Consider the following 16358-nt stretch of genomic DNA (forward strand, 5'->3'; position numbering starts at 1 on the left):
ATGAGTATCAAATTAAAAAGCAGTACCTATTAAAGCTCATTTATTTGAAAACTCAGTTTAAAAATGAAACGAGGTTAAAAATCTATGTAAAAACAATAATAAAAATGACTTAATTAATTGAATAATTATTTTTAAGCAGTATTTTATTTGTTTAATATGTATTTGTTTGAAAAGTCTTATCAAGATTGTCACAAATGGAGTATTGCACACGATGTTCTAAATTCAAATCACTTTGCCGCTCTAGAGGATAAAAACGGCTTTTGCGCTCAGATATCAAAGGGTAAAACTACTCTTTCCGAGATGGTGGGATGAAAAATAAATTAACTTCTAAGTAAGTGTGCTAGTGGTAAAACGTGTGCCAATATCAATAACAAAAACTGCTACGATAAGAATGGTCTCTTAAGGTAAGCGTCCACAGGCACGCATCGCAACGGATTTTACCTTTCCTTGTATAAGAATTCAAACAACGGTGTCCACTGCTCCGCATCATATGGACGACTCAGATAGCTATGCTATAATTTGATACGTCCGATACGTTCGATGCGGGCCTGTGGACGCTTACCTTTACAGGAATTTTCAGGTTGATATAAATGTGTACCTACCACATAAATATTTTCTGTTTCCAGGGTCCTAGGTTAGACTACCCTGTTTCCATTGCGTTGCTCCATCAACATTTGTACCAGACTGGTTACTGCTCAGTGTCTTAAAACGTTCAGCCTTTTAAAAAACTCTACACTTTTCATAAAGAATTTAACATTCAGTTTATTTTTTAGACCAAAACAGAATCTAGAATTTTCGATAAACTTACCTATTTCATCCCTAGTACCATTTTCAAGCATCGACCTCAACAACCAAGTGTCGGCAACTCGGTAACGCAAGTGGCCAATCAGACGGCCGGTAACCGTTACCGACCAGTTACCAAATTACCGAATGTCGTGCGACAGGGTGTCACGGTAAACGGTACTAACTAGCTCAGTGTCATTAACTGGCTTGTATCGATTTAACGCGCTTTAGTTGAACTGTATTTTGGGTTCTTGTGATATTTTAGAGGTAACAAAATGAATAAGTAGCTTTTTAAGGTCCATTGCAAAAAGGACGTTAGATGTTTGATCGCTAAGTAGGTATGTGTGCCTGTCTGTGGCACCGTAGGTATATCTTAAATGAATGAATCAATTGCTCAATCGTTCAATCGTTTTAAAGTTAGAATTCTATCTATCTGGGCCCGGTTAATTTTTCAGTTTTGGCTGTTTATGGCTACTTCTACTTCAAGTTTTAATATTTCTGGTACTTCTTCCATATCTCTTGTATTCACTGTCAGTCTTGGTCTTCTCTCAGGTGACAATTGGTTTCGCTGCTTTGAATATAACAGGCGATAGTAATATATAGCTACGTTCTGTAAGTATTGAGCTCCGTTTAGTGATCGGCTGTCCATTGTTTTTTTTTTATGCTATTCCATCAATGGAGTTTAAGGATCATTTATTTATGCTGAATTTCAGAAATGCTGACCAAGGCTTTAATTACGTACAATCAAACATTTTAATTGGTTTACTCTTTAGGTAAAAAAGTAGATAGGTAGACCTATTGTAGAAACTTCTATTTTATTTTTGAGCTCATAACATTAGCACCAACAATTACAACACACCCACATTTCGTCAAAATGCTCATAATAAGCCCCAAAGCAAACATTACCAAGAACTGGAAATAATTATATGTACCTAAAGCTTGTGGCACATTGTAGCAGCACGGCAACAGCACGGCAGCAGCACGGCGTCGCCTCGAATTAAGACTACGGCTAGCTGTCAGCGCGCTAACCACGCGCTGTCCGCTCGCCGTCGGCGCGCCGTTGGCGCTCCGTTGGCGCGCCGGCCGCGCGCCGGCCGCGCGCCGGCCGCGCGCCGGCCGCGAGGTGTAAGCTTGCTGTCACAGCAAACTCAATATTATTTTAAGACGATTATGATTGATGTTATGATTGAACACGACGCAATGACGTTGTTTCGCTGCCGGCTCGGAGTCGGCGCGCAATTAGCACGCCGTCGGCGCGCTGTACGCATGAGGACCGCTCGCTTGCAGCGCGCGGGCGGCGAGTCGAGTTGTGTGGAGGCGGCAAGCACGCTGACTGCTCGCCGTTGGCTTTTTTATATTGACATTACGAAATATCTTATAATATACACGATTTAATGCTCTAAATTGAATGACACCTTAAATGCTGGTGTGGAGCCATGCTGTTGCGGTGCCGCTATAATGTGCCATAACCTTAAATCTATATTTTATTTGCCAGAAATTACACGCTTATAACTGCCATAACCTTTAACTTTTTTAGAACTGCGTAGGTACAGAGTTCAAAGACTTTACTTGTGGGTAGAAATCTAAATAGAACGATTAAAAATATACATATCTCAAGTTCAATTACTTAAGTCGTTATTTCCTCGTATTTCAGTCTTCTCTTCTTTCTCCTGCCCTGTTCCCAAATTTTACTTGGGGTCGGCGTAATATGTCATTTTCAACATTCGACATATTGCTATATGATTTGGCATTGTGTTTTTACGACCGGCCGCCTGCCTGACGTCAACCCTCTTTGGGAATTTCCTCGTATTTCAGGAAATCCTTAAAAAATAAGAAACACGTTACCACTTACCTAATGATTGAAAAGTAACTCTGTCAGTGGCAGTCTCATGCCAAAAAGTACTGAAACGATTTAAATGATGCACAGATAGTCTAAACCCTGAGGAAAACATATGATACTTTTTATCCGGATGCGGAAAGCTGCTCTCTGAGGACTCGGATGGAACTGCGGGTAACAGTCAGTTTATAATAAGTTGAATTCTAAAGGCTCATAAATAAATGCAAAGTCTCTTAGTTAGACCTCTACGTAAGTAAGATTGACACAATCTATTCCCATCTTCAGGCATTAAATATTCACGAATATAACGTGCCGATTATTCCCTTAATAGAACTTGACGTTACAGAAATGTGCATAAAATAAAAACCCTTTTATAATATTTTACAGCGTCCATTTCAGTTACAGCGAAATAAAATTAGATAAATTGACAGAAATATTTGACACATCTGCATCGGAACGGACAATAAAAACTTATTTGCAATCGAACACTGCATTAAATTCACAAAATTAGAATATCCAAATAACTGGTAACACAACGTCTATAAATAAAAAAAAGCTCGACGAACGAATTTTTAAAAATAACGTGCAAAATCAAAAGTCATTAATGTCCAATAAGTTAAAAAGTTGTGAGACGGCTATAATAAATCATTTTGTATTACATCTCTGTACCAATTTTTCCTAGTCTTTTTTCATCAATTTAACACGAGCAAAAAGTGGCACTCAATTGTAAGGTTTACGCTGCGATACATTTTTTTCTTTTTTATTATGAGCAACCCGTTTAATATTTTGGGCCAATCAGCGGCGGCGGTTGGCGGTCGAACAACGCCCTCCGCGTACACTATTGGTCGGTTCGCGGTACGGATTGTGCGATGGCGGGAAACGGATTTAAGTCTATGGCATCTCATTCTTACAATCGACAGGGCAGTGGGGCAGATTTGGTATCGATATCGATTTTTCTAACTCAATTAAAAAGTTTGGTTCACCATTTAACAGGCTTTACGTGTATACGATCTACGATTTATTGTTTAATTTATTTATTAAACAATTTGAATAGTTATTTTAGATTGTGGTGTTTAATAATGGAGAAAGTTTTTATGATAAAATCATCCGAAAAATAAAATGTCGATTCTTTCATTCCCCTTCATCATATTTTATAGAAATAACAAACTATTGACGTATTGTCATAATGCAAGTTATTGACACCTCTTTAAAATGAATATAGGAATCTAGTGACTTCAGGATTACTCCTTCCAGGTATCAAGGATTGTATCTTCTTATCAACCAAATAGTTAAGTTAAATAAACCAAACACAAACCTAACATACCTTATCATGCTTATCTTTCTCTAAACTTATCGACAAGCCCCCATCACTAGCTTATAAACGTCTCAACGTTCGTCTTCACGCAGACGACCAATTTCATCAGGCATACATTGTGGGCATCATTACTCGCTCGTTGAGGCCGAATCGACGTAATTTACTTGTAATCACGCATAACATCGGAACGTAATTGGATCTCAAGTAATTATGGTTTAAGTAGTTTTGTACTAAATAGGTTTTGATGTGCGGGATGGTTTTTATAGATACCTATGTGTATACTTATGTAGTTTGTTAGTATATATAATTTGTAATTTTATTGGGTCTATGTGTCTTTTTATTGATAGGGGAGAGGTAGTAGTGTGGTTATAATGTTCTTAAATAAAATTACTACTAAAAAGTGGGTACGTTTGGAAAAGAAAAAATGTTAATTCGTCTTTTATAAACGTTGCTTCTGATTTAGAACGAAGTTTATGACTAGTGAACTTATTTGTTCCGATAGCTGTAAAAGCCTTTAATTACAAATATATCTAAGTACTTATATAAATAAAAATGAATTTATTGTTGTTCGTTAATCTGATTAAAACTCGAGAATGGCTGGGCCGACTGAGCTGATTTTGGTTTTAAAATGTCTGTAGAGGTCCAGGGAAGGTTTGAACGATACTAAGTTCGCGGGATCAGCTAGTCAAAAATATAATCGTATCAGTAATTTATGTTCAACGCGAATAAATATTATTTTAGTGAAAAAAGGGTCTTACCTTAATCCAAATTATAATTTTAAAACATCTAATGCGCCATATGCCTAACATTATCTATAGTAGGTATACCTAAGGCTTCAGCATATAATCGTTAATGTAAAAATAATACCGATGCAATTACAATGGATGTTAGTTGGAGTTAATTTACTTTTAAATGATCCACACGATTTGTTGCCCACTAAAGTCTAATGATACTTGTTAAATTACGAATGATAAATGAACCACAAAATTGGTGTATAGTGTAGACGATATTGAACCTTATAATTATAGAGCTGTAAGTCCTTTTTTGGAAGAGAAAATATTTTCTTGAATGCTTAACAACTAAGTACGTAGGTAGGGTAAAACTATTTACGTAGGTATATAACCGTGGACCTACTTAACGGTACCACATAAAAATAAACAGTATCTAAAACCAAAACTTCGCAATAGAAATTTTAAAATAAGGAGATTTACGAAAGTTAATTGATTTATCATTACTCGTATGAAGTGTATTTTAAACAAGTTTGCCATCTAGCGGCCAATGGCAGAACTAGGTTACAAAGTGCTGCTTTACGTATGGTAGTAATATCGCTACTCCTCCCTAGATGGCGTTGTTTTAAATTTTGAAACATTGTGAATCTTATTTACTAGCTCGATGTATAGATGGCGCTTAATATTTATTTGAAGAGAAAATGTATCTTTCTACTATGTTGAACCAATTATTTTTCTGTTATTTTGCCTAGCACAACATATTTTTTCTAGCATGCCTCAGGGAGGTTTATGTTTGCTAATTTGATTGTTTCTCCTTAGTTGACTTTTTCGGTAATCACAAATAGGTACCTATCTAATGAAATCTTTGGAAGTAGGTATTTTTCTTTCATTTTGAATGTACCTACTATTCTGGAGTTTGAAACTTACAGTACCTAACCATTTTAAGAACTAAATAATATAAAACCAGATTCATCAATTTCCACCTTTTTATTTATAATATAAGTTACAATACAATATTGTTGTCAACATTTTTAACATTGTTATACGTTATTCTATAATTTAGTTTCATTTTTTAAGGTCTGCACCTCGAAATAGCACAAATTACATTTATTAAGCCAAATAGGTATCTTGAAATCACTATACATACATAGATATACTCTTAATTTTGTAATAACTATTTTATTCTATTAAACAAACTGATAATTCTATTGCATCAAAACTTCCGTAATTATGAAGTGTTCTAACCATAAATTGTTTTACTTCAAGAGAGGTATGGGGCCACCATCCTTTTCTCACAACAAAACATTTTCCTGGTCAGAACTCTTCACAATTTGAATTACAGAGCAGAAAAAAAACATTTTTGGTATAATCTGACTATAAATAGTAATGCACTTATCCAGCCATGAATGCATTACATAAAATAATGACTTACAAACATTTAATTAACAATATTAGGTACAATAATAAAATCTATCAAAATGGTCCTTGTATCACCTAACTATAAAATAAAATATAATTTAATCTCATTTTCTGTTGGCACATTATAATTAAGCAATTAAATTAGAACTTTCAGTGAAATGCTTCGATGAGCGCGTCCAGGGTTCGTTCAGTGTATCTTTTTGGAGATTCTTCGTCGTCTAAGATGTCGCACGGCACCAGCAGCTGAAAAAAAAAAATTGTAATTAGAAAAGCTCTTATTTATACATCCTAGAAAAAACGAATTCGCTAAAGACGATCTACAATATTACAAAAAGTTCCAGAAGAAAAAAAAAACAAGTACGTAGTATGTTCAGAAATATTTGATCCGGGCCAGAACTAACAATTTGCCTAGACAATAGCTTTTCGAAAGTGTAAGTTCGTATTCTAAACTCCATTTAAACCTCTTCTGTCATCTTTCGGATCAAAATGATAGTGTTTTCTTGTAAGTGTTTGGCAAACACATTAAACTTTCACCAGAATATGCGTATCTACAATATGCGTGCTATGCTAGGGGTGGATCTATTTGTTATTCTTACATCAGATAGGAAAATTGTGGCGTATTGCGTTTAGCCTTAGACGAACCGAACCTAAGAGTTTGTTTTAATGGAAGTATCTATCCTGCATGATGTTTCATAACAAATATTTTGTTCAGGAGCAAATTTTTTAATATAACGCACAGGATACGAAGTCTGCAAGTAATGAGGCATTCAACTTTAAGTCGGCTACAATTTGTTAATCATCAATTTAATCGAAGTATTATGGATAATTAAAATGTGGATAGAGCCAGAAATTCCATCGTTAGCCCATTAGGTACGTTTCAGGATCTAAGTAACCCTTTTGAAAACAACCAGTCTTCAAGACATCATCAACAGTAAAACAAAAACATACCTTTTCAGTAACCGGCTTTCCTTCCAACAGATACTTGAGCTTATTAATCTGGCAGGGCGAGAGGAACTTGTCGATATTCATGGCTATCTCCCTGATGTCATCAGTTCTCTTGTGGCCGTCTCTCTTGCCGTTCGTCCAGCCTCGGGAGTACTGGAAGGTCTGTGCCGTCACTGATGCTATGGTCACGAAGATCAGGAGTAGTGTCGTGTTGGTTACCATTGTGGTGGCTGAAACAAGGGATTGGTTGTTAGACTTCATTTGGAGTATTTGTAATGGTAGTCCATATCGTCATCCTCTGAGCCTTTTCCTAACTATGTTGGGGTCGGCTTCCAGTCTAACCGGATGTAATGGTAGTCCATAAGTATAAACTTCTATAATGAAGTCATACGAGTTCGTGGCTAAGCTACAGTGGCTTATAATATGTCTATCAGAAAAAAATCTTCTGAGCTTTACGTGGTATTACGCAGCATTTGGTAAGAATGATTCCATTAAGATATTATATTCCAGATAAGAATTTGAAAAAAGTGGGTTAATCAGGTACCTGACATTATTGTACAAAAAATAATATATACGTTCAGTTATTATTATTCGACAATGGCGATCTAAGAACTAAATAGCTAGGTACCTAGGTATTGCTAAATAAATAAGTGTAATGTAAAATCATTCAGTCTGTTTGTATTCGAACTCATTCAAGTTCCTGAACAGTTTTATAGATGTCAGGTGCACTCGGATTTTATTGACGCAATTTAAAGACGTTTAATTCATTTTATTGCACTTTTTTTAAGTCTGGGTGCGGAATTATAACCCATCTACGCCTTCACTTGCACTTTTGGGTTTGTTATTAAAGAGGAAAAACAAAAGAATATTCAAGCGATGTTATTTTGTTATCTTTATTCAAATCTTCATCAGCAGTCGTCCGAAAAGATAGTTTGATCGAGATAAAAAAAAAAAGTTGCACAAAAAAAAATATTAAATCCTTTTCAAGCGTTAGTTGATATCGAGAAAAATAAAGTGCGTGTTTTATAATCCTCGTAACAAATACTTTGCAACAGTATACACGGCAGTTCAACGCATAAAGTCTGCTATCTATTGCATGCTATTTCACAGCCCATAGACGACTACTAGCTAGAAAATCAAGTACTAGAGCATTAGGTAAAGTGCATACTACCAATCTATTTGCAACCTTGAAACGAAGAGCTGAAGGTTAAAATTTCAATGATGAGAAAAAGTACTTGAAATTGATGGATTGTCGTTACGACCGTGGGAAGTTAGAAGACATGTAAACTGTGTTTGATGTATTAAGAATGTAATAAATTAGTCTAAATATGAAAGAGCATGGACTGACATTTAAAGAAGGCTTTTTAAAGTGTTCTTTTGTTGAGTGAGGTGAGTATAAGAAGGAAGAAAATCCCAACACAACGGGGTTCCAGCTTTAGTAAGTATATCTCAGAATATTCACGAAAAAGAACCATTTTTGATTCAAGTAAATGATAGAAGGAAGTAAGAAGGTTTTTGCAAGGAACTAATATTTGTGCAAGACTACCAACACCTGCTTTCTAAGCATAAATACACCCACGATATCATCTTACGTCACGAAAAGTTTGATTTTGAAATGAACAGGTACATATTTTTTTTCCTTCATAAGAACGTTTCATATAACATGCTGCGCCGACCCCAAATGAAATTGGGATAAGGGCAGGAGGATGATGATGATGAAGAACGTTTCATATACTGCCATTGAACGAGTAATGTGCATATACCACCTGATCCAAATCATCATAAATGAAGGTAATAGTAAAATGTCATGTAAAAGTAGGTCTACATTTTCTTAATTAATCAATTTGCACCTATAGAAAATACCATGGTGGTTACGCAAAAACCTTGAAACAATGAAATGTTTGGTATAGAAATAATTTTCAAAACAATATGCATGATGGTTAATGAAATAACTTTTTGATTTATTTCTCGTATGCTGGCAACCCTATGGGGATGCACTAGCTTGATTAATTAAGGGTAGGAATGCAATGAGTAAAGTTAAGCTTATTTAAGTAATTGATTTTGACTTTTTAACTTAACTTGAGATTATTATAAAGGCAATAGTTCTCATTTAAGTGAACATTAAAATTATTTCCAAAACAAAGTCGTCTGGAAGCTATTTAAATATTTGAATAGACTTCACTTTCTCTCACCCTCAAGATAGTTAAGATAAAGAATATATATGGAAAGCAATAAAAGTATTGAGTACATATGAGTCATCCCCGCTCTTTTAGGTAACAGTCTTCACACTGGTTTACATCAACTGCACATATGCTTAACTGAAACGCAACTTAGTTACCACGTAAGTTTGTACAAAATATTACCTTCCTATCAGTCACTGTGAAGTACACTAAGTACTACGTAAATACTTAAGTTGACTTTAGTTAACTTTAGTTGGCTAATAATCTTGATCAGCCAAAAATATAAGCTCTTGAACAACTATGATATCTTTGATCCCGAGTCTAAATAACTTTCAGAGTAATTCGTCACTAGACTTAGCGACTCAATTTATGGGAAAAGTGAGAATATTGCTTTTAACGATTTAGCTTTTGCTTGTGGTTTCATAAACGTTGTGTGTTTTCTAACCGAATATTATCACATTCACATTCCCAAAGCAAGGCAAAGAAAGACTCATAAGTTAGTTATTAATGTCTAAATTAAAATAAATGTTAACAGTAATCCACCAGTAGGAATTAGGGTTTACCAAAAACTGGAATTTACGTAGTATGTACAAATCTAGTCAGCTGTCTAGCCAGATAATAAGACGTAAATAAGTTATTAAAAGAATCCTATCTTCGGCACAAAAATGCCAATATGTAAGGTTGGCAGACATGTGTGTTTATATAATGCGTCGAGGTGTTTACGCTTATTGCAACAAACTATTCTTAGTTTTACATTATTATGCGAAATTATCTCTGTCTGTCTAGCTTTCTCGCCAAAACTACTGAACCGATATGAATGTAAGATACACAGACAGGTGCGGGAATTAGTTTCCTCGAGATGAGGGAAACAGTTAGTAATGTATATTTATCTTTATGTTATTCTACAACTACAAACTAAAGGTTTAGTCAAAGCCTTTAAAACACTTGGGGATACTTATAATATCTTATGTATTCCGGGAAGAATAGTCTTGGGGATAGCCTTTAGGTCCCTTGAATGAATATCCCTCTTAATCAGATTACTATATAAGATCATATAATACAGTTAGGAAGTCACAACAGACGTGGGAAACAAATTATAATTATGTATTCAGAAAAAAATCTTGCTGATAATAAAACAACACCAGAAAGTTTTACCAACGGGCACCGTGTTGCCTATTATAGGTCTGGGTTGAGATAGTCCAAAGGGCAGTCGCTCTGTGCGAAACAGTGATGCTAATCTACATCAAAAACGGGAAGCTGATGCCAACATACATTGTCGGTAAAAAGGTGATAAATAAATTAGTTTAAAAATATATATGGTTAGTCAACTACCAGAATGAGAATGACGAATGCTCTCCGCATTAGATAGACAATCGCATCTTCCCAAAGTCTTGCACTAAGCAAATTCTTGCAGTGTAGAAGACTGCAGTTCATTCATTCATTCATTCATCAACCATTTGTGTAGTAAAATTTAGCAATGGTTGCCTGGATGTGTAAAGTTAAATTGCAGAAGGACTTGACAGTCGTGTGATGAAGCATGTCTTACAAATTGAATTTTGTAGGTACCAAATCTGACGAACTTAGGTTTGTAGGATTCTTGATAATTTAGAATATGAGACGTACGAGTACGCAAAGAGCACGTTCTAGTAAATATTATTAAGAAAGAAATACATGATTTGCCACGTCAGAAAGGTTAAACTACTTCGCAGAATTAAAAATCTTAGTATTTCCACCAATTTTTGAATAGTCACGTCTGTCTGCAAAGCAACATGTTGTTAATATGAAAATTCAGTTTGTGCATGAGTACATATATTCATGTATAGTTTTGCATTTATTTTCATAAAAGTCAGGGTGTTGAAGAAAATCAGTCTGATATTAGAAACGTGAAAGTTGGATATAGAGATGCGACTATTTCACGAAAACTAACTAAACTACGGGAGGGAAATAACTTAATCTGTAAATTCTTCGAATTTTAAAGACACTTGCTTCAGACACCAAGACATTGTGAACGTGACTGTTTCTTTCGGGCTTTCAGGCCAAAACTACTGAACCGAAACAAACAAAACTCGGAATACAGATCCGGATCCGATCTCGGAGAGAAGACTCCAGGGCACGGGTACAGAGGCTGAGAAAGGACAAACCGCGGTAACGGCTAGTAGTACAATAATTAAAACATTCACGAACTATTTCTCGTCAAATAGAAACTCGGTCACGTTAAGTTATATAACCTCTATAACCAGCGAAATGTAATTAATGTTCACTTTTATTAGGCAAAAACTAAACTATGAATCTCGATTAAAACGCCGTACCTGACCTTTAAATATTAACTTTTTAGTTTCGTTTGATTATTGGGCATAAATAAATATTGTTTAAGGGGGCTGGCTTTGGGCTCTGATCAAATAATATAAATGACACTATTTTGTATGTCTTTTATGAATTTGACGATAATTTAAGTTAATCTGAATTGGATTTTCATTTTACAACACTTCATGTGATGAATCCTACTTAAATCTTGCCATTTTGTTCTGTCATTGACTATGCTTATTCATAATTTTATTATATTCCTCAAATTAATACATAGACTGGTCTATGACAATTTTAAACCCACAAAACTATTTCGGCCCGACCAAGGAATCGAACCCGTGATCCCATCCACGGCAGTCGCTCTTTCGATCACTGCTACCCGCCTCGGTAGCAGTGATTAAAGAAAACACATACCTACATGGATTTGTAACCAACTTCTTTTACTATTCTAAATATTTATAGTATCTTCTGTAAATTTACTTGTTGCTTTAAAACAAATTAGTTAACAATCATTGTTTTGGTCGCCCCTTTCCGTCTTCCTATAATTGTGTATCCTTTTGTTTAGTACAATTGTTTAGACAGTAATTGTCCTGTAGAAAATGTAAATACAAATTACATAATGCTTCTGCTATTAAGTTACCTCATAATGATAACTAATTATAAGAAGTTGGTTGTGTTACATACCCGTTTGGCCCGCCAGTATCCCTGAATGCTACTCAGTAGCAGTCGTTGTTACAATTCCACGTCAGAGGCCGTCAGGCGGATTTGAGAAAACTCTGACACAAGAGCTTGTTAGATGATTACAACTGCAGCTCACTCTATAAGAAGACGTGTTTTCTTGATGCCTTAATGCGAACTACAACCAACTTATTGAAAAACGTGGTTTGATAGAAGCTTACGTCCATTGTTTTTGACATTAAAAGACTTTGCAAGAATTCCGTCAAACCGCGTGTGGTAATTATTACCTTGAAAGAACGTGCACCTTGTTTGTGACTAATAAGTATGTTAAATTGTACATACCCCTAAGGTAAATTAGTTATTATATGGACATCAATATCAACAAGCTAATAACATTTTAAATGATAAAAGCCTATTTACGTAAACTGAGTAATCAAAACTTTCAGCAACATTTAACATAGCCAGTAACATGACATTTAAAACAACTGATCCTAAACTCCATAAATAACAACAGTCGGGTTAATTCGCAATATTTTAATTAAACTATAACAATAACCAAATCATAACCAGACGTATCGGTCGGTTATCGCTATAGTCTTCAATCAGTACGTCCTACCTGTCATGACTTACGTAGCCGAAACGTGGACACTGACGGTACGGCTGGTCCACAAGTTTAAAGTCGCTCAGCGGGCTATGGAAAGAGCTATGCTCGGCAATTATCTGAGGGATCGCATCAGAAATGAGGTAATCCGTCAGAGAACCAAGGTCATCGACATAGCCCACCGAATCAGCAAGCTGCAGTGGCAGTGGGCTGGCCATATTAGCCGAAGAACCGAAAACCGTTGGGGTAAACGAGTTCTAGAGTGAAGACCACGCCTCGGCAAACGTAGTGTAGGACGTCCTCAGGCACGGTGAAGTGATGACTTGCGCAAGACGGCTGGCAGGAGCTGGATGCGAGAAGCCGAAAATCGATCTCAGTGGCGTGCACTTGGAGAGGACTATGTCCAGCAGTGGACTGGGATAGGCTGATGATGATGATGATGATGATCGTTATAGTTAAATGGTGCAACTCACCGTAAAACAAATGAAAACTGCGAACAACTGTACAGAATATAATTAGTTCACAGGTTACTCAGTTAATTTCTTCCGGACATCTAAGGCGCAATGAAGTGATCAAGTTTCCAACCAGGAAAGAAAGGCTACAGGATTGAGCGTGCTCACGGAGCAAGGAAATATGAGCGGAGATGCCATAATGCAGGTAGGTCAGGCGCCTTCTTCTAGGTCAAATGGGTATGGTAAGCATGACCAAAACTATAATTTACGAGTGAATTAACAATGCGTTCGGGTTTTTTGAGACATCTGTCAACGATTTTTGCTATTACAAAAAATTGTTGGGTCCGAAGAAGGCGCATAACAGCGAAGACAGTAACGTTCCTCGTCCCCGGCACACCCGCATTTTGGTGCGCTACTTTCTTAGGCGATTTTCCGTTATGGCACCTCCGCTAGTCATTTTGTTCTCCATGAGCGTAGTATACTGTACGTACGTATTGTACTGAATGTAAGGTTGTGTGGTGAATAGTTTTTTATTATTAGCTGGCAATCCCAACCCTTAATGGTTGTATGGAATGTGATCTTCAGTAGGATATTTGGTTGTGGGAGTTGTGACATCACATCTTAATACTTTTAGTTCTAGATGGAAAATTGACACTTTTGATTGACTTAATTGATTTGCCTTATAACGAGTGTCAGAAACAAAAGGTTATTGCGGCATGCAGTCATGCTAGGCATGATAGTCAGCTCATCAGAGATTTTTATTTGTACAAAATTTAGAAGGGATGATTGGCGATGGTTTGGTTTGGCATTGTTTTTAGCCCTTCGTTCAGCAGAGACGGCAACGGGCTGATACGATGTTGATGATATCATAAATATCATATATGATAATTGATATGATATCATAAAGCGAAGGCTTGTGAGAATTTGAATTAGAATATGTCGCAGACGAAATAACGACAGGTTTAAAGAAGGAAAATAGCAGTAGGGATAGTATCCCAGCATACTGAATAACCATGTACGTCACACGCCTTACCTGTTTTTATTGAATGCAAATCTTAGATAGTGTTATGTTTATTAGAAGCTGTTATGATACTTTTATGCTATTTGAAAAACTGACAAATTATCACTTCAGCTGCAAAAGAATTGGTAGTAATATCTACTATGATATAAATTATTCATTTTCAACTACTTGAACTACTATGAATCCATCAGCTTTTAAGATTTGCCTATGACGTCATTGTTTTTTATGAGTGATAAATTGACTATATTTAAAAGAAAAAAGTTTATTTCAAAATTGAAGCCATTTCGATTTAATAAGTTAAACACACAGGTAACTTGAGAGTAAGAAAGGACAGAGGCTACATTTTACCCTATTACATTTAGTGGTACTTCCGGGATGTTGGTAAAACCCCAGGGAACAAATACTGAAAAAACTACTTATCAGAAAAAAGTTAGTGAAATTTGTTAACGGATTGTTTCTGTTTATTTGCTTTTCACTCGAACTAAAATATAAATTCAATGCATTCTGAAAGCGGAAAATTACCCTATCCACACTTAGTAAAATATCATACTCTATTTGTAACGCGACTGGGCAGAGTTGTGCTAACTCTTATAAATGACCACTCCAATATAAACTAGTGGTGATGTCCATGAATATTAGATTTACAACTAATGTTTAAAGTTACTGTTGTCCCTATGTTTCGCGTAGCGCTACGAACTACGAGATTTTATGAAAGTATGCTACGCTACGCAAAAAAGATTCGTAGCATTCGTAGTAGGTGCTACGACAATTGTAGTTTGAGTTTTCGAGTTCATGGTGGTTTAATACTTATCAAATGTATGGAAAACTAATTTGGTATTTAACTATATACGTAGTTAAAATAGTCATCGGAATTGTCCACGATATTATATTGCTTGTGAACATTTTGTAATTTTCATTAATATTGGATCAGATGATGAAGTTTTCAACTGATCAAATAAATGAACAGCGGAACAATGTATTTTGGTAGATAAGTTATATGTACGGATAGCATAAAAATCGACTAGTACTTAATGTGAAGATTTTGTTTTCAATTATATTATTTATTTTCAGTTTAGACTGATGATTTTAATAGTCAAAATTGTTGATGGTTAATTCATAGTTTGTTTATTTCTCCATCCTGATGTAAATTGTAATATTTTCGTTGCGTTAATATTGCAGAATGCAAATATTTAAATTTGTTTGCAGATCAGTGGCATGTAATGCATTTCCTCTTGTCACAACAATTGCAACGCAATATCTTTACAGAACTTAATTTGTAAAAAAATTAAGCAATAATTAACAATATTATAGTAATAAGATATCTTTTGATATAATTATCAGATTTTCAGGGATATAAATTAATAAAAAGTTTTTAAACGATAATCCTTCCGTGTGAAACTTGACAAAATTTTCATTAAATTTTTTTGTTAATAAATCCCAACCTTCCAAAATAAAAGGTCCAAAATAGACAACAACTAAAATTATATAATTAGTGCAATAATACCTTTGTTCTAAAAAAAAACTCACCTTTCAATTACTGGCCAATCAGAACTCTCTACGTCACAAACTCCACAGAATGGAATGTAATTTAAAAAAACAATTGATGTGTTCCAAAATCAAAATTGATTGAGACTTCGACCTGATTCCTCGGAAGGTATGGCTTGACTACGGTTCTCTGTGTTCTGTCGTCCCCTTATATATGAAGCGGGGCGTTATACAATGAGCGTAGGTTGCTTATAATTCGACTGTGAATTTTACACGTTTTCACTTTATGACTCCTGTTTGGATTATAGTAATGGTTTATTGAAATAATATGTTAATGTTGTTAGATAATAAGTATATTTTTTAAAATTAGGGAATAGTTTTTAATTATGCTCTACATTTCGATTGTACAGCTAAAATATTTGAGACACATTATACTCATAGGATGACTTAAGACAATTGCAAAACTTTTTTTTTATTTAGTATTGCTTCGAAATATCAATATGAAAATGTTTAGTATGCATTAGTTGTCAAGGCTAAACCTTTTTAATTTTATGAACTCTATAAAGAAGTGCACCAGAAATGTTTTATTCCATGACTCAATACTCTAAAG

The 16358-nt window shown here is 35.2% G+C and overlaps 1 protein-coding gene across 1 annotated transcript; it reads right to left on the reverse strand.

Annotated features, from left to right (window-relative positions):
- Positions 1-5642: 5642 nt before the first annotated feature.
- LOC124641996 (pro-corazonin-like) lies at positions 5643-15925 on the reverse strand. The gene is made up of 3 exons (XM_047180285.1): positions 15791-15925; positions 7031-7257; positions 5643-6325 (listed from the first exon to the last, which is right to left on the reverse strand). The coding sequence occupies exons 2-3, from the start codon at positions 7247-7249 to the stop codon at positions 6233-6235; spliced, it is 312 nt and encodes a 103-aa protein (XP_047036241.1). The 5' UTR covers positions 7250-7257; positions 15791-15925; the 3' UTR covers positions 5643-6232.
- Between the last annotated feature and the right edge of the window lie 433 nt (positions 15926-16358).

The sequence above is a fragment of the Helicoverpa zea genome, chromosome 23 (assembly GCF_022581195.2).
Source record: "Helicoverpa zea isolate HzStark_Cry1AcR chromosome 23, ilHelZeax1.1, whole genome shotgun sequence".
NCBI lineage: Eukaryota > Metazoa > Arthropoda > Insecta > Lepidoptera > Noctuidae > Helicoverpa > Helicoverpa zea.